This window comes from Thalassophryne amazonica, chromosome 4, assembly GCF_902500255.1.
Source record: "Thalassophryne amazonica chromosome 4, fThaAma1.1, whole genome shotgun sequence".
Taxonomy (NCBI): Eukaryota; Metazoa; Chordata; class Actinopteri; order Batrachoidiformes; family Batrachoididae; genus Thalassophryne; species Thalassophryne amazonica.
The window spans coordinates 32,166,964-32,186,165 of NC_047106.1; the positions used below are offsets into that span (position 1 = coordinate 32,166,964).

The 19,202-nt window shown below is 41.0% G+C and overlaps 2 protein-coding genes across 2 annotated transcripts in view; both read right to left on the reverse strand.

The window, feature by feature from the left end:
- mettl16 (methyltransferase like 16) overlaps positions 1 to 9,852 on the reverse strand; it is an 85,516-nt gene extending 75,664 nt beyond the window's left edge. Inside the window, exon 1 of the mRNA XM_034169346.1 lies at positions 9,784 to 9,852. The gene's annotated coding sequence lies outside the window, so the exon portion shown is untranslated. The remainder of the gene's footprint in view (positions 1 to 9,783) is intronic.
- A 5,862-nt stretch (positions 9,853 to 15,714) lies between these two features.
- LOC117509606 (lissencephaly-1 homolog A) overlaps positions 15,715 to 19,202 on the reverse strand; it is a 98,607-nt gene continuing 95,119 nt past the window's right edge. The window contains exons 10-12 of the mRNA XM_034169348.1: positions 18,748 to 18,849; positions 18,494 to 18,650; positions 15,715 to 17,624 (exon numbers count right to left, since the gene is read on the reverse strand). Of these exons, the coding sequence (XP_034025239.1) occupies positions 17,551 to 17,624; positions 18,494 to 18,650; positions 18,748 to 18,849 (333 nt within the window). The 3' untranslated portion in view covers positions 15,715 to 17,550. The remainder of the gene's footprint in view (positions 17,625 to 18,493; positions 18,651 to 18,747; positions 18,850 to 19,202) is intronic.

A 19,202-nucleotide genomic window follows, 5' to 3' on the forward strand; every position in this document is an offset into this window, starting at 1 on the left:
CATCACTTTATAATGTTCGCTGCTCCTTGGGCATACTTGAAAAACATATTTCAGTATTTTAGTATGTGTATGGACAAAATGAAATAAGAAATACTTGACATATTACGTGAAATATTTTACTGTGAGAAGCAAGCTTTAATAGGCTTATGTGCAAATAGTCAAAACATTCAGAATCCTCACAACTTGGAATGACAAATTGTTTTAATTTCAATAACTGCTTAATTTAACAGATGAAAAGTTAATAATTCTCTTTACTTTCAGAACATCACATTTAGCACTCAACAAGATTATTATAAAAAGACTCTATTTGACTCTCAGTCAAATAGAATCTTCACTGACAACAGAGAAAAAATCTAGGACAGTTACTCTCTGGCATATAGTTTAATTATAGTTAAATAGAATAAACACTCGGATTGAGTTAAACTATTTGTGTCTGTTCTTAAATGCTAGAAATAAGTTACAAAATTCTGTACTTTGGCGTGGTGGTCAAGAGGTTAAGTCTGCTTGTTTCCAGTGTGGAAGTTTTCTGGTTCTCAGTGTAAAATTTGCACCAAATCAACAAACAAAGCCACCTCAGATCCTGTGGCGACCCTAAGGGAAAAGCTCAAGGGACTTACAGTTGTGCACAAAAGTTTACATACCCTGGCAGAACTTTAGATTTTTTTGGCCATTTTCAGAGAATATGATTACACAAAAACTTTTTTTCCACTCATGGTTAATGGTTGGGTGAAGCCATTTATTGTCAAACATCTCTGTTTACTCTTCATAATGACAACAGAAATTAACCAAATGACACTGATCAAAAGTTTCCATACCCCTGTTCTTAATACAGTGCGTTGCCCCCTTTAACATCAATGACAGCTTGGAGTCTTTTGTAGTAGTTGTGAGTGAGGCTTTCTGATGGTAAAGCTGCCACTGAATATGTCTCGGACTTTATTTACATCAATTATGAAGAAATACAAACAGTATGGCACTCTATGGTAAATCTGCATGGAATAGACAGTTCTCAAAAATGGAGTAACTGTGCAAGAAGGAGAAGAGTGAGGAAAGCCACCAAGACACCCAGACAGAAAGTTGAAAAAAAAAGACAGCAATCCAAAGTCTTGGTAAATTAAAAGACAGCAACTATTCACGGTGAAGCAGAAAAGCTTGATTGTAAGAATTGAAGTGCCCTGTGGTGCATTTTGGTGCATTATTTGGATTAAATTTGGACTTGAAACAGCTGTTAAATTTCTCTTGTGATCTCATGCAGTATGGCAGGTTGTACCATCCTGTAGGAGTATATAACAACACAACAGTTTACAAATATAGCTAACTCATGCAAAAAAAACTTTACTGATTTAGTTTGTTTTTGACTGGGCTCAAAGACTAGGCAATTAAAATCTCAACATTCACAGAACTAGTTAACTTCATAATGCTTTCAGACTAGAGACTAGATAATTGCTTTCAGACTAGATAAAGATATATAACAACATAATACTGATGAGATTCTGCTTAGGATCAATTCACTTTTGTATGCCATCACAGACGACATTACCATGTATACATACTATTATAGTAAATACATATACAGTCAGCCTATTTGTCTGCTCTGAACACTGTCATGGCATCTAATCAGTCATTCTATACCGATTCAGATTCAGATTCAGGAAAAAAAGAAATGTGCAGGTTTTCTATCATTTCATTAACACTGCTGGGTTTCCCATGTGCCAAAAAGATAAGAGTGAAAATAAATAAACCTGAGATTCCTCTTGTGATCTCCTACAGCATGACATAGCATGCATTCAAAAGCCACTTGATAACTATTATTCATTCAATAATGCACAACAACAAAATGTTAAATTTCTGTAACTCTTTTGCTGTTTTCCTGAGGGGGGGGGGCTGTGCTCTTAAAAATGTGCGTGGAGAGCCTGAATGTGTACTACAATAAATGTTTCTTCTCAGTGCTCAATGCATATTGTTTTGGATTGAACAGGGAGAAATAAAAAGTTGTAGTACTGTAGTGGAAACAAAGAGTCCAAATTGGCTCTAAAATGAGCAACAACAACAATTATACATGACGCCATCACCATGAGGAATTATGCAGGCTTGGGTGATAGACTAGCTTGTTACTCCCGGTACTTTAACATAATATTTCACGACAAAAAATAAAATTAATTCTGCTAAATTATCTCCTATAAGTTCATCTGAACATTAAATCATTAACACACCTGTGTTTGTGACGAATTGTGAAGTTAAAAGTGAATTGAACGATGAACCAATGAACAGGTAGAAATTTTGTTGAAGACAGATTTGGCGCGGGAAGCTGAGAAAGATGTCTGGGACATCGACACATACCGCACTATGCCTTGTCTCGCACTGCTAATGTAAGCGTAAAGAGAATCTGCGGTGGTAGAGTCGCCGCGATTTTTAACCAATCAAAATGCATGTCGTCTTCACGTTGCAGATTCCGAGATGGCCGCCTCCATCTCCGGTAAACACACCACTATTTTATGATAAATTTCTCAGCGATTTGGAGTTTTTCCGCTAAAATACCATTTCACGGATTTGAGGAAATAAAAATTAATGTTTTGCTAGTTCTTTTAGATGGCGAGATTTTGCAAAAAGACAGAAATCCGTCCAAAGATGGCAAATAAGCATCCATGGGTTCTGAATGTGAGTTTTTGCCAAGAAGCAGCCATCTGGTCTTACCACAACTATGTACCAGCTCTCAATCTTTTACTACGTAGCTCCAGATGGCACTAGCTTACTTTTCACCCCTGCTTACAAATAAAATGTTGCATGATTGATTGAGTTACTGACAGACTCCTCTCACATGTAGCCTACTAGTCACACCATGAGAAACAAAACAAAACAAGTGTAAGCTACTTGGAGAGCATTTACACCCAATGGCAACTCAATCTGTAACTGTAAGTGCAATAAATGCACCACTAAACCAATAAATAAAACAGAATAACAAGTGTTATTCTGTTTAAGAGTAAACAACAGATGTTGGCCCAAACCATTTGAAAGTGAGAATGCAATAGGCTGTGTTGTTGATGGGAAGGAGGCTACTTCTGGCCAGTGTACTAGCAGGTCTCCCACTAATAACATTACAGCTGCAGTCCCCGACAATCACAGGACGAGGAAATGTGAAGTCATGATGTACATGTAGCTGACCCGTCATTATGTTTGCTTACCCTACTGAACCAAAAGACCTTAAAGGATGCAATAAGCAGGTTATATTAGTCAGTAAATCCTAAATTTTATGTTTTAATAATTTGGGGGGCTTATACTTCACAGTAGCCAACTCAGCCACATGGGGTGTGCAGCCAGTACATTCTGAATGCCAGTTCAAAACCTGGATAAATGAGGGGGGTAGAAGGAGGCAGGACGTTAACTGTAAAATTTGTCAAATCTCAACCATGTGGGGTGTGCAGCCAGTACAGTACTACAGATGTGGTGAGGGAGACAGTTAGGAAGGTACTGAGTGTGACCTCAGGACAGTGGAAGGAAGACAAGGAGACTTGGTGGTGGAACAAAGATGTCCAGGAAAGCATAAGGAGAAAGAGGTTGGTGAAAAAGAATTGGGATAGTCAGAGAGAAAAAGAAAGTAGACAGGAGTACAAGGGGGAGGTGATGGTCTCATGGTTAAAGCATTGGGCTTGAGACCAGAGGATCCTCAGTTCAAAATCACTAAGGGCCCTTGGGCGAGGTCCTTAATCCCTCACTACACAGTCCTGGTGTGTAGTGAGTACCTTGTATGGCAGCACCCTTACATCAGGGAACTGAGCTGTGCACACACACTGAAGTAAAAAGGTATTAGGTGCACAGCAGCTGACGTGTGTGACATTAATATTACACACGCTTTTATTGACAAATACTGAACACAGTCGGGGGCTTGTTAAGAGGCTCTCGAGATCTACAACCCCTGGCAAAAATTATGGAATCACCGGCCTCAGAGGATGTTCATTCAGTTGTTTTAAGAAACACTATAAGAAATCAGGAAAAAAAATTGCGGCAGTCAGTAACGGTTACTTTTTTAGACCAAGCAGAGGGAAAAAAATATGGACTCACTAAATTCTGAGGAATAAATTATGTAATCACCCTGTAAATTTTCATCCCCAAAACTAACACCTGCATCAAACCAGATCTGCTCGTTAGTCTGCATCTAAAAAGGAGTGATCACACCTTCGAGAGCTGTTGCACCAAGTGGACTGACATGAATCATGGCTCCAACACGAGAGATGTCAATTGAAACAAAGGAGAGGATTATCAAACTCTTAAAAGAGGGTCAATCGTCACGCAATGTGGCAAAAGATGTTGGTTGTTCACAGTCAGTTGTGTCTAAACTCTGGACCAAATACAAACAACATGGGAAGGTTGTTAAAGGCAAACATACTGGTAGACCAAGGAAGACATCAAAGCGTCAAGACAGAAAACTTAAAACAATATGTCTCAAAAATCAAAAATGCACAACAAAACAAATGAGGAACGAATGGGAGGAAACTGGAGTCAACGTCTGTGACCGAACTGTAAGAAACCGCCTAAAGGAAATGGGATTTACATACAGAAAAGCTAAACGAAAGCCATCATTAACACCTAAACAGAAAAAAACAAGGTTACAATGGGCTAAGGAAAAGCAATTGTGGACTGTGCATGACTGGATGAAAGTCATATTCAGTGATGAATCTCGAATCTGCATTGGGCAAGGTGATGATGCTGGAACTTTTGTTTGGTGCTGTTCCAATGAGATTTATAAAGATGACTGCCTGAAGAGAACATGTAAATTTCCACAGTCATTGATGATATGGGGCTGCATGTCAGGTAAAGGCACTGGGGAGATGGCTGTCATTACATCATCAATAAATGCACAAGTTTACGTTGATATTTTGGACACTTTTCTTATCCCATCAATTGAAAGGATGTTTGGGGATGATGAAATCATTTTTCAAGATGATAATGCATCTTGCCATAGAGCAAAAACTGTGAAAACATTCCTTGCAAAAAGACGCATAGGGTCAATGTCATGGCCTGCAAATAGTCCGGATCTTAATCCAATTGAAAATCTTTGGTGGAAGTTGAAGAAAATGGTCCATGACAAGGCTCCAACCTGCAAAGCTGATCTGGCAACAGCAATCAGAGAAAGTTGGAGCCAGATTGATGAAGAGAACTGTTTGTCATTCATTAAGTCCATGCCTCAGAGACTGCAAGCTGTTATAAAAGCCAGAGGTGGTGCAATAAAATACTAGTGATGTGTTGGAGTGTTCTTTTGTTTTTCATGATTCCATAATTTCTTCCTCAGAATTGAGTGATTCCATATTTTTTTCCCTCTGCTTGGTCTAAAAAAGTAACCGTTACTGACTGCCACAATTTTTTTTCCTGATTTCTTATAGTGTTTCTTAAAGCCAGAAAGTTGCCATTTGAAATGACTTTAGTTTTGTGTCATGTCTGTGATCTGCTTTTTTTCTACAAAATTAAACAACTGAATGAACATCATCCGAGGCCGGTGATTCCATAATTTTTGCCAGGGGTTGTACCATCAAGAAAACGAAAACATATTAATAATAAAGAAAAAAAACATTTGAATGTGCACATGCCTAAATGTGTCTGCGCTGGATTTCGTTAGGAACAATTTATTTAAACACCAAGCAGACCCCCCATCGCGCAGCCTCCAGCCTGATATGCATATGCCCACCACACATGATCTGAACATTGATGGAATGAAAATGTTTCCTATTAACAGAAACAAACTCATCATGTGATGGCGCCTTCATAGCAACATGTGTGCAGTCAATAGCGCCGCTGTGCTGTAATGTTGGAATGTACCTGGATGAGATTCGGATGATTGCGTTCCACACAGCTGGCATGGCTCAGCGCAAGGCTGACTGTCACACTCCTGACCGATCAGCCAGCTCACACTGGAATGCCCATGATGCCAGGATGCGGGGTCAGCTCCTGTGTGGGCACAGACAACCCCCGGCTCCTCACTGTATTGCGCTCTGGGCCAGCCGCAGTTCTGTGCGCAACTCCAGTAACAGTGGCCTTGGTAAACAAAATTGATTTATGAGCCAATTGTCATCATTTGCAAGTAAATCCTTGTGTTCCCTGAGTACATGTTCACGTTGGATTGCACCATTTGCAAGGTGCTTTAACAGTACTAACGTAGCCATTGTTAGTGCCACTTTACGCATACTTTTATATTCATCCATATAATTGCAAACACGTAGGTGCATTAATTGCTCATCACTGTGTCGCTGATGTGCACATCACTCTGATGACTTCTTGTTTTCACACTATTAACGGTTCCAGCATCACCTTTACATGTCCACAGTGGAACAATAGCTGTAGAAACGTGCGTACACCAGCCAGGATTTTTGCGTGACGTACCGCACATTTACACTGTGATTTGACTTTTGATACATCAAACTTCATTGGCGTAGAGATGGATGTACGCTAGGTTTTTGTGCATAAGCATGCTTTGTACACGAGGCCCCTGATCATCAATGGAATCACCTGCTGAGGTGATTAGTAGCAAGAAAAACCTTCAGTGTCTTGGTCCTTCATGGCACATGATTGCCAACCCCTGTTCTAACCAGCAGAATAGTGCGGTTACAAGGAGTCCAAGTGGTGAAAGCAGATGAGTTTAAATACTTGGGGTCAACTGTCCAAAGTAATGGAGAGTGTGGTAGAGAGATGAAGTTGAGAGTACAGGCAGGATGGAGTGGGTGGAGAAAGGTGGCAGGAGTGATTTGTGACCAAAGAATAAGTTATTAGTTAGTTATTATACGGCTTAGAGACGGTGGCGCTAACAAAAAGACAGGAGCTGGAGGTGGCAGAACTGAAGATGTGATTTTCTTTGGGACAACTCAAGTGGGACAGTTTGGAGTCACAATCAGAGAGGCGAGATTGAGATGATTTGGATATGTGCAGAGGAGGGACCCGGGATATACAGGTAGAAGAATGCTGAGGATGGAGTCACCAGGCAAGAGAAGAGGGAGCCCAAAGAGGAGGTTTATGGATGTGCTGAGAGAGGACATGCAGGTGGTTGGTGTGACAGAGGAAGAAGCAGAGGACAAGGTGAGATGGAAACAATTAATCTGCTGTGGCAACACCTAACGGAGCAGCTGAAGGAAGATGATAATTCACAACAGCCAAAAAAATTTAAAATTACTAAGTTTATTTTCACATTGGCTGCTATGTGGAACAGGAATTCTGACTCTGATAGAGACTATTTGTATCTGAAGAGGCAACTTTTAATCTGCAAAGTGCTTATACTCTGCTTTACTTAACAGTACAGGTGTGTTTTCAATCAGAGTACAGAAGCGATAGCTACCAGTTACTTCTAACATTTTCCGGCAATCAAGTATCCGTCTATCTGGCAAAGGTCTTTCAACATGTCCACTTTCTATCAGTGGTCTATCAATCAAGATGGAGGCTGGACCGGCCATATCCTGTTACTTTTGACAAAAATAAGGTCCTTGATGCAGGAAATTATTGAGATGTGTTCATTCGCAAACAACATCACTAAAAACAATGAGGCATGAGTTCTCCAAATTCCCTCTTATGGTATCTTTGGCTCTAGGAAACTGTGATAGGCATCAACATTCAACATCCAACATGATTGTAATGTTGTCCCATCTGAACTGAAACTGTCCGGGTTGACCTCATTGAACATCTTCCACTCCATCTTAAGAGATCACAAACAGAATCCTATTGCCTCACTCACTCACCTTCAACCGCTTACTGGAGCCTATCCCAGCAGTCACGGAGCGTGAGGCAGGGTACACCCTGGACAAGATGCCAGTGTGTCACAGGGCCACACATAGACAAACAAACACATTCACTCCTGCATGCACACCTACGGACAATTTAAAGTATTCAATCCACCTATCCTGTGTCTTTTGGATGTGGGAGGAAGCTGGAGCACCCAGGGAGAACCCATGCAAACTCCACAGGTGGGAATTGAACCCATGACCTTCTTGCTGTGAGGCAACAGTGCTAACCACTAGGCCACCATGCTGCCCTCCACAATGCCTGTGTTTCTAAATTCAAATCTGTTTAGACTTTCCATCACTACACTTCACTATGACCAGGGTGAGTGTATTTTTTGTATTCTATTATATAATTATAGACTTTTGATGAGGTGTACCCATGATTATGTGGACTTTGGCCTCAGTGAACCCCATCCTGATCAGGTCCGCATAATGACGGTACATCGAAATCAAAAGTCTATAACTGATTTATTATATGGTAAACAAGAAAATTGGGAGTTTGTCAAACATACTAAAACTGAAAAATCAATCTCAATTTTCAACTCTTTGTTATTACTGTCATACTGCACCAACTGACATCCCATCGATTGACTGGAGATGCCTGTTAAGTCCGTGACGAAGAGTCATCAAGCTTGTTTTCTTATAAAGTTCGCCATTTGCCTATCTAGCTTCCGCGTAAAATCGACCAAGTACTCCATCAAACATCCGTCTGTCATAAGTTTTAAAGTTGATCGCATGTCCCTTTTCAGTGACGTACTTGCGAAACAGGTTGGCTGCTGACTGTGTATTTCTACGGGTGTTCTTCGCATCTTTTTCGTGTAAAATTCATTTTAACTCAGCGTCGCTAACAGACACAAATCTGTCTTCTGCCATCTTGTCAACAAACTGACAGCCAAAGTAGGCACTGTATCATGTTATCTGATTGGTCGTTATCGATAGAAGGTGTCACTCAATTAGCTAGCACTACGCTGCACACGAGGTGTACTCGTTTCGCACGCGCGGTCTACTCAGCTCCACCAGCGGTCAACCCGGAAGGGCTGCAGCTCAGAAAGTGGCAAATGGGCCAATCAGAAGTTGGCAAAATCCCATACCATATAATAATCGTCATTAACGTTCTCATGATGATGTTAATCTGACCGTCATGGCATGTGCTGCTGCCTTTCTTGGCCCAGTCACCCTTGTAAAAGAGGTTTCGATCTCAATGGGATTCTTTCTGGTTAAATCAAAAGATATTATTATTATTATTCACTGTCCATCACAAGGAGGTAATGGTCTAGAGGTTAAAGTTGTGGGCTTGAGACCAGAGGATTATCAGTTCAAATTCATGTCACTATAGACCCGTAGGCAAGGTCCCTTCATCTCCAAGTTGCTCCCAGTGTACAGCTGAGCACCTTGCATGACAACACACTGACACTGGTATGGGTGAACGCGAGCCATCTATTTAAAGCGCTTTCAGCATTGACTTTAAATGGAGAAGTGCTACAGGAATGTACTCCAAGTACCACTGACAGTTCTTTCGGCTTCTCCCTTTTTCACTCGGGGTCTCCACATAAGATCGGATTTGGATCTATATGTTGGATCTATAATTTATGAACAGGTGTTTTGATAAGTGATTTATTTTTTAATTGGAGTCACAAATTAGTCGTTGAAGATGTAAGAATGAAATGCCAAACCTTTGCCAGTATGGCTCTGACTTTTTTTTTAAGTTTAGGACTGTTGGTCAGCCATTTGAAGACATGATTTTAGGCCAACTGTAATTTCTATTTAGTTTTGTTTTTAATGGTTTGCATTACAGTCCCACTAATACAGGAAAACTGTTATGAAGTGATCTTTATCCGGTAGTATGTGTCCTCAGTGGATATCTGAAGCTACTTCATTAGAAGTCTTTGAGGTAGTTATTAGCTTAAAAACTAACACCTCAAGATAGCCCGTGCCTGCGTATTTTATCTTTGGTTATTATGGCGAGAGAGTTTATTATTGGTTTTAGTCTGACGCTGACTTAAACAAAAAAATGGCAAACAAAACTCACGTTTCTCCAACGTTAACTCCTCTAGTTTTGACTTTCTTCAACTTACTTGCTTCCTGTGTGCGTGCGACGTCACCGCGCTGCGCCCAGACGCGATGACGTCACTTTTCAACAACACGCTAAACAGCGTTTAGGTTTGTAAAAATATATTTCATACAAAACATCAATGAGAACTTCATTTCTTTGTCAAAAATTCTTATTGAAAAGTTTCCACTGTCTATTTATGCCTTTATTTATGTTAATAAATTAATAGTACATGGTGCTGAAATCACCTGATTTTTTTTTTTATCTAAACCTCTAAAATTTGTGATTGAAAGAAAAATTAAGGGACCTCTTTCAGACAATATCACTTGAACAAAATAAAGTGTGATCACCGGGATTGGGAAGCCTAGTGGCTAGCACTGCTGCCACACAACAAGAAGGTTGTGGGTTCACTTCCCACTTGGGGTCTTTCTGTGTGGAGTTTGAATGTTCTCCCCATGTTTACTGTTTCTTTCTCTTTTTGCTCTGTATGCACCACTCTGCATTTAATCATTAGTGATCGATCTCTGCTCCCCTCCACAGCATGTCTTTTTCGTGGTTCTCTCCCTCAGCCCCAACCAGTCCCAGCAGAAGACTGCCCCTCCCTGAGCCTGGTTCTGCTGGAGGTTTCTTCCTGTTAAAAGGGAGTTTTTCCTTCCCACTGTAGCCAAGTGCTTGCTCACAGGGGGTCGTTTTGACCGTTGGGGTTTTACATCATTATTGTATGGCCTTGCCTTACAATATAAAGCGCCTTGGGGCAACTGTTTGTTGTGATTTGGCGCTATATAAAAAAAAAATTGATTGATGTTTACATGGATTTGCACCGGCTTCCTCTCACTTCCAAATACATGCATGTTAGGTGAATTGGAAACATTCAATTGACCGTGGGTGTTTGTCTATATGCGGCCTTGTGACAGACTGGCGTCCTGTCCATGGTGTACTGTGCCTTGGGACCTATGAATGCTGGGATAGGCTCCAGCTCTCCACCCCCCCCCCCCCCCATTACCCTTAATTGGACTAAGCAGGTATAGAAAATGCACGAACAAATGTGGCCATGCGATAGACTGGTGTCCTGTCCAGGGTCTAGCAACAATTGGAGGACAATCCAGGTAATTACTTTGGGTACAAGAGAACTAGGTCTGACCTGGGACTGGGGCTAACCCTATCCTTAACCTGGGCAAAGTTCCCCCAGAGGCCAAGATTGTTACCATTACTTTCTGGAGTGGGATGTCTAGTCCTTTATTCTGGTCTGTAGGGATGATACATGTATGATAGATTGTTTATCAGGCGAACTAGCCTGGGTTAAAAAAATAAAATAAAATAAATCCTCAATTCCTTTTGCAAATAAATTCCCTCTGTGAAAGTGTCTGGCCTTCCTCTGAATCACAGGTGTTTTGTCTTGGTCAAAAATAGGCCGGGCTACTCACCACCATTTACTCCATATGGGGTGGAATTTACTCAACTCATTGAGCAGCACCGAAGAGCCAATGCTTTCAACAACCAAGATGGCTGTCACTCATATTTGAAGCAGTTTTCAACAACCTGGACAATATCAAGTTTGTGAAAGAATAACAGGGAATGGCTCTAAAAGCCTTCCTGTGTAAGATGTGCTTGCCATACTCCCAACTGCATGTTGACACTAGTCTGGTTGTTACTCTGCCTCACGCTTTGTTGCACTGATTGGTTGCATGTCTGTCTAATAGCATCCAGATGTGAATTTCTCCACTGTGAGATCAATAAAGTCTTATCTTTTGTCTTTGTCTAATGGCGTATACACCTGGAAATGAAATGTGAATGGAGAGGTACCATATCAGCTGTGCCAAGTTGCAAGAAAACATGATTGGGTAACAGTAGATTAGAGAACCAGCGACAAGAACCCTGGCACTGAAGGTGTCCAACATCCCAACAGGAGGCTGTTTTACACAACTACTCAAACAGCCCGTCCAACAGGACATTACTATAGAGGCATCAGTCAGGAATGAGACATCGGCAGCAGTGGGACGAGATGTACGTTTGAGTTCTCTGTTAATAGTTTGAGGGTCACTAGACCACAGATGGTGAGTCACCTGACAGTCACAGCCCTCACACTACAACTCCTTTCAGGACCATCACAGCCTGTTGTATCAGCTCCCAGCGTCCTCGATCGGAGATGAAACACCTCCTGCTACAGACAGTGGTGATTAGTGGAATCCCCAGCAACTTTCAGTTCTTGTCTAAGAACTCAGACACTACATTTGGATAAACAGTTGTGTCCAGTGAAACAGACTGACATTGAAGTCTGACCAGATTTATTCTTGGACACTGAGTAGAGAGCAAGCTGTGGAAGTTACAACCAAATCCTCAAGGAACCTGCAAGCAATCTGTGGTCAGACATTGTCACATAGTGAAACAAGAAATTGCTTCAATCAAATAGAGGGAAAGCAATGTATACACTATGAAACTTTTTTTTTTAAATACGTGAAAATTTTTACTGTGTGAGGATTTGGGGGGATTTCCTACCTCCAATGCTCACCTTATGGTTTCACCATAAATTGCTTTACATTTTATTCATTTCTTTAAATTTTCTTTTTGGCAGGGGGTGGGGGGGTTGAAATCAATCCCATGAAACTTTTTATTTTGTGCAAAATGTGTTTACATTTATCAATGCTAAGAAACATTTGTTTTTCTGGAAACTGCCTCAAAAATATTCATCAACTGAGCATACAGTGAGGAAAATAAGTATTTGAACACCCTGCGGTTTTGCAAGTTCTCCCACTTAGAAATCATGGAGGGATCTGAAATTTTCATCTTATGTGCATGTCCACTCGAGACATAATCTAAAAAAAATAAAAAATAAAAAAATCCGGAAATCACAATGTATGATTTTTTGATAATTTATTTGTATTTTACTGCTGCAAATAAGTATTTGAACACCTACCAGCAAGAATTCTGGCTCACACAGACCTGTTATTTTTCTTTAAGAAGCCTCTTATTCTGCACTCTTTACCTGTATTAATTGCACGTGTTTGAACTTACCTGTATAAAAGACACCTGTTCACACAATCATATTCAAACCTCTTCACCATAGCCAAGACCAAAGAGCTGTCTAAGAACATCAGGGACAAAACTGTACACCTGCACAAGGCTGGGATGGACTGCAGGACAACAGGCAAGCAGCTTGTTAGAAGACAACTTATGATTATTTATTAGAAAGTGGAAGAAATACAATGACTGTCAATCTCCCTCGGTCTGGGATTCCATGCAAGATCTCACTTTGTGGGGTAAGGATGATTCTGAGAAAGCTCAGAACTACACAGGAGGACCTGGTCAATGACCTGAAGAGAACTGGGACCAGTCACAAAGATTACATTAGTAACACATGATGCTGTCACGGCTTAAAATCCTGCAGGGCAACAAGGTCCCCCTGCTCAAGCCAGCACATGTCCAGGCCTGTTTGAAGTTCACCAGTGACCATCTGGATGATCCAGAGGAGGCATGGGAGAAGGTCATGTGGTCAGATGAGACCAGAATAGAGCTTTTTGGAATCAACTCCACTTACCATGTTTAGAGGATGAGAACAACCCCAAGAAAACCATCCCAACCGTGAAGCATGGGGGTGGAAACATCATACTCGGGGGGTGCTCTTCTGCAAAGGGGACAGGACTACTGCACCGTATCGAAGGGAGGATAGATGGGGTCATGTATTGCAAGATTTTGGCAAATAACCTCCTTCCCTCAGTAAGAGCATTGAAGATGGGTCATGGCTGGGTCTTCCAGCATGACGATGACCCCAAACACACAGCCAGGGCAACTAAGGAGGGGCTCCGTAAGATGCATTTCAAGGTCCTGGAGTGGCCTGGCCAGTCTCCAGACCTGAACTCAATAGAAAATCTTTGGAGGGAGCTGAAACTCCAAACCTGAAAGATTTGGAGAAGATCTGTATGGAGGAGTGGACCAAAATCCCTGGTGCAGTGTGTACAAACCTGGTGAAAAACTACAAGAAACGTTTGACCTCTGTAATTGCAAATAAAGGCTACTGTAACAAATATTAACATTGATTTCCCACAGGTGTTCAAATACTCATTTGCAGCAGTAACATACAATTATAAAAAAAAAAATATATATATATACATTGTGATTTCCATATTTTTTTTTTTTAGGTTGCCTCTCACAGTGGACATGCACCTAAGATGAAAATTTCAGACCCCTCCATGATTTCTAAGTGGGAGAACTTGCAAAACCGCAGGGTGTTTAAATACTTATTTTCCTCACTGTATATTAATTTTATAACCTAACATGGGGTGGGGGGTGTCAAGCTATACAAATTATGTTCTAATCTATTTTTTGCCACTTATCCAGGTTGCAGTGGTAGCAGACCAAGCATCTTAGCACAAGCTATCCTCAAAAACACCGAACAGACACTAGTGAAGGAAACCACAATACCACTGAAGGAATTACTTGCTTCATTGGCTTTGATTAAGGGGAGGGATCAAATAATTTTTGCCTGTTGTTCATTCACAGCTTCATGGATGGTAGAGTGGAACAGAAAATTTAGTTCAAAAGTATACAATAAATCTCCACTAAATTGCCAACCTACAGTGCTATTATTCTGAACATGTTATTGTTCACACTGGTGCATAAAGGTACTTTCCATTGTTAGTCTGGTTAAAAACTTTAAAGTTCAGTGTATATCAGTATACAACCTTCACCATAATCTTTATTTAAAAGAATAAACCCAGGACAACACAGGAACAGATTTTCCTCTTTATTATATTGGAAACAATGACAATCAGGTATATTGTTAAGTCTGCTGAGTGAAGAGTGAGACCATAGTAGTGAAAAGATGAGCTCTCCTGTTGGACATTTATGCAGTCTGAAATCCTTAGGTGTTCCCTAGCAGCGCACAGACAAGAGAAGGGACCCACGGACAGACAAGTTGTCCATCAATCCCTTACCACACACACACCAAGACAACATGGGGTTGCTTGGGACTTGAGAATGGCAAAAGAGGATTTTCTTCAACAGGACACCAATTTGCACAGCAGCTGTGCTGTATGTTAGTCTCCAAGCATTCTTGCAACAAACAGAACATTTTTTTTTTTTCCCACTTTAAGGTCTGTAATGTCATAGTGGGAAGATGTTAAAAGCATTTCTCATAGTGGTGGCCAACAAAGACGGTATCACGCTAAATCAGATTGTACTTTTTTTTTTTAAAGTAAATTTATGGCTTCATCTAGAGTAACACCTCATCACCCTCATGAACTATATCAATTTTTACTTTTACTTTACAAGCGATTAGCAAAGGGAAATACAAAAATCAGCTTCAATTCACTGCTGAAATTCTACAGCATCAGGTCACACCACCTGGAGGAAAAACATACCTTTGTTGGGGAGACACGAGTATTACCTGATAAAGAGGGGTTCTCCTTTAGAACATCCTAGTCTGCCACAATCCCATTGCATTTACAGAAAAAGGAGGTGGCAAACCTTCACATCTGGCCTCCTTCAAATAGCATCACATGCACAAAAAAAACAAAACAAAAAACGGCCTTTCTACCACCGTGGAACAGGGCTGTCTGGACCCACAAAGCTTACCGGTCTCGTGTCCTTCATAGACAAAGAGTTGATGCCAGCGACACCTACCTACAGAGAATAGACAGTTTCTCTCTGCTTCCTTCAAACCAATTAGCATCTAGCCTCAGATTAGCAAGGCTCAGTTTTAAAGACAATATTGTTCTGCTGTTGGAAAACCATTAAAGTTAGCTGGACGGCTCCTGACAGCTCTGCCTCCATTGTGCAGGTCTATAGGTTTAATGCTAAATCAACAGGCAGGGCTCGGCTTACACTAGCCACAAACGTGAGCAGCAGATAACCACATCCAGGACACACAGGAGAGGAAAACATGGCAAAGCAGCTAGATTAAAAAAGGTGAACTCAGCTGTGGAATTCTTTAATAGCCAAGAAATGCATTGGAATGAAAAGGCTAATGAACAAATTATATCACCAATTTTCACATCACCTTTGAGGAGTAAAGATTTTATGAAAACAGGGATGTGCAAATGCTTCACCTTGTTAGTTATATTGAGACCACATCCTTTGCATTATTCCATCAATGTGTGTTAGTTTGTACGGCACTCACTGGTTTACAGTTAACACCTCCACAAAGATCAAAACTGAACACTTGAGGAAAGCCACCCAGAATAACTGCATTTGTGGGGAATGCTTGTAGAGATCCTCACTGCTCTGGCTTCAGCACCTCCCTGGTCCACACACCCAGTTCCAGTCTAGACTAGAAGCAAAGACAAAGCTGACAGTGAGGAACTCTGCAATAAAAAACATCTCCAGCATCACCACGTCACTCAGCATTCTGCCATTAGCTTTTCCAAACCGAATCTCCATCCAGTTCATCCTTTTGTGCAACTATAAAAAAGAAAATTGTCAGAGCTCCCATTCACTAGCAAAATTTACATTTCAAAATCAAATTATTACTCCAAAACTACTTTGAAAAATTGGGTATCGTTGCACATCCCAGACAACACACCCTGGGGGCTGATTTTGACTCCTCGTCACGCCTATGTTTATATGTGACAAAGCCAGTGTAGATGAAGCTCACGTTTAGCCACGCTCAGCATTCAGAGGCACTGTAGGCAACTTGCACATAATTCCACTGGTACACACAATTCCTATGATGGCTGATTCGATAGGAGAGTGTAAATGGACTAAGGATTCGGTTTAACAGATGTCTCCTATTAACAGTCTTTCCTTGTCAGAGGAAACCTGTGACAAGGAGACATCCTGGGGCCTTTTCCAGTGCTGGAGATTACAAAATGAGTAATCCTCGACTCCAGCAAAAGCTCAGGTACTACAGAAACACAGGATGCTGGCAGCAAACACCAAACACGCTTTTGGGAAATTGGAACACTGACATACAAACAAAATGTCAGTGGAAATCAAGAAGACATTTAAATGTCTTCATTACAGAGCACAGTATTTCAAAGCCTACTATTAGTTCCTTGCTCACAGACAATGTGCTGCCATGACAGAATCACAAAACATGTTTCAGCCCCCAAGATCTAAGAACAGTATGAAACAATCATATATACAGCCATTAAAAGTTACCTAGTTCCACATGAAGAGAAATGGGTTCCACACTTCAGAAGTCATGTTGTAAAGCTACAAGTTATTTGAATAACAATGCTCACTAGACAACTTTATCACGTATATGCTTCTCCTGCCTCATCTTTCCAAAGCTCACCAAGCTAGGCACCAACAGACTACAACAGCAACAGAAAGAAACAGAGAAAACCATTCTAAAAAAAAAAAAAAAAGACAAAAATAAATCTTAAACTCAAAGACTGTCATTTCTACATTTTTACACCCAGTCAACAAAAACGTCTGCCTTCAGTTGTTTGGTAAGGCTGTGCGACAGACAGCCCCATGTTAAACCTATGGTACTTCTAGACAATGTTATGCAAATTTACAGTATACAATTTTGGATTACCATGCAAGAATACTTTTTTGTGTAACATTTAATAGCTCAGTCTACATCCAGAAATAATTTACAATGATGGACAAAGGTTGCTGGACCAAAGAGTGCAGCGGGTACGTAATCGTGGAGGTTAAGTGCAGCTGGAGGAGATGAAGAGAGTATGTGGGGGGAGGGGTTAAATGAAAGGGGCAGTAGTAGGATGTAGGATGGCAGGAGTGGAGGTGGGGTCCAGAGGAGTGCCAATATAATTGGGCTGGTGGTCCAATCTTCCACGGTTCAAATCAGCGGCACTCCCACACTTTTACTGTTTGGTCTACACTCCCAGTCACCACATAAGGAGCAGCCTTGTGGAAATCTAAGGAACAAAAACAGGCACCAACACAATGGAGAGGAAGCAGTTTACACAGAGTTAAAGAAGAATTCCTGCATCTCTTAATATTGTTGCCTCCAGATGTGAGGTTAATACGAAATAATCTAGTTTTTTTTTTAAGCAAATCTTAAGAAATGTATACTCAATAAGACAGATCTAATGTAGTGAATGTAGTGTTTGTGTTTGTGAAGAAATAACTGTTACTTGTGTATGCTTTGTGAACTGTACAGTTGGTGCATATGAGTTGTATAAATTGTAATACTTTGATGTAAGTGTAATACTTTTATCTGAGAATGGACCCCAGGAAGAATAGTCTCTACTTTGGTAAAGACTAATGGGGATCCTTGAATAAAGAAATAAAGTATACAGAGACTGGATAATATTTTAAGAGGTAAATAACATCAATTCAGTCAAACAATGGTACTTCATTTTTTTCAACACCCTGCTATGCGATGTTATGCTATTCACCACATCAGTGACTGACAGCTATATCCTCGTTCATTAAAGTGGGATCTAAGAGGGATGGGCTTCAAACAGCTTGCCAAGCAAAGATGTCTAAAGAGCTCTCAGGGCTACTCCAGAGAGTTCCCAAGCCTTGATCTGCTGAAAACCTGCAAGCAAGGGGAGGGAGGAAAATCCTGGACCACTTATCTGAAACAACTGCTAACGACCCTCGGGATGTTGAACAAACTGACATTGTAAAAACTGAAGCTCACTGCATTTAATTCTCTGAAGCAGACATTTTTACCTCTACCATGCACCTCAGAGTTGAACACTAAGGTTCGGCGAGCAAAAGAAAAGCCCCCCCAACCATCCCCAGACGCTATACTAGAACTGGGTGAGGGGCAGCTTACCCAGAGAGGTAACAAAGTGTTCGTGGGCACCCAGAGTTTTCATACAGCGCTTGTTCTTGTAGTCCCAGACCCTTAAGGTCTTGTCATCCGCACAACTCACAATAAACTTGCCTCCAGGGTGGAAGAGGATTCCACGCACCCAGTTGTCATGGCCCACCTGAGGGACAAATTGGTAGAAGCTGTTTAATTATTTGCATTTTACCCATCAAAAATTTAATGTAAAACTTTATCAAAACAAATCCACCACTACTCACCAGTGTCATAAGGCACATGCCAATGCTAACATCCCACATCTTGATGGTTTTGTCTCTGGAGCCAGACAGTAGGAAGGGGCCTGGTTTACCAGTCTTCTTTGTCTGGTTTGACACAAAGAAAGGGGGGGTTGGGGGAATCAAAAGACTATCCCACAGTGTTGATAAGATAAGATAGAAAGATAGATAGATAGAGAGAGAGAGAGAGAGAGAGAGAGAGAGAGAGAGAGAGAGAGAGAGAGAGAGAGAGAGAGAGAACACACAAGGCAATGTTAAAGCCAATACACCTGGCCACAGGACAGGCATAAAATGATGCACTGTTAATTACCACTGGTCAATTTTTTTTGTCTTGCATGGACTTTGAGAACTGATTTAGGGTAATTTTGGAGTGCTGAATCCAAATCTGAGCTCAGATTTCCTCTATCACATAACATTTTTTGCTATCGGCATGCATGTTG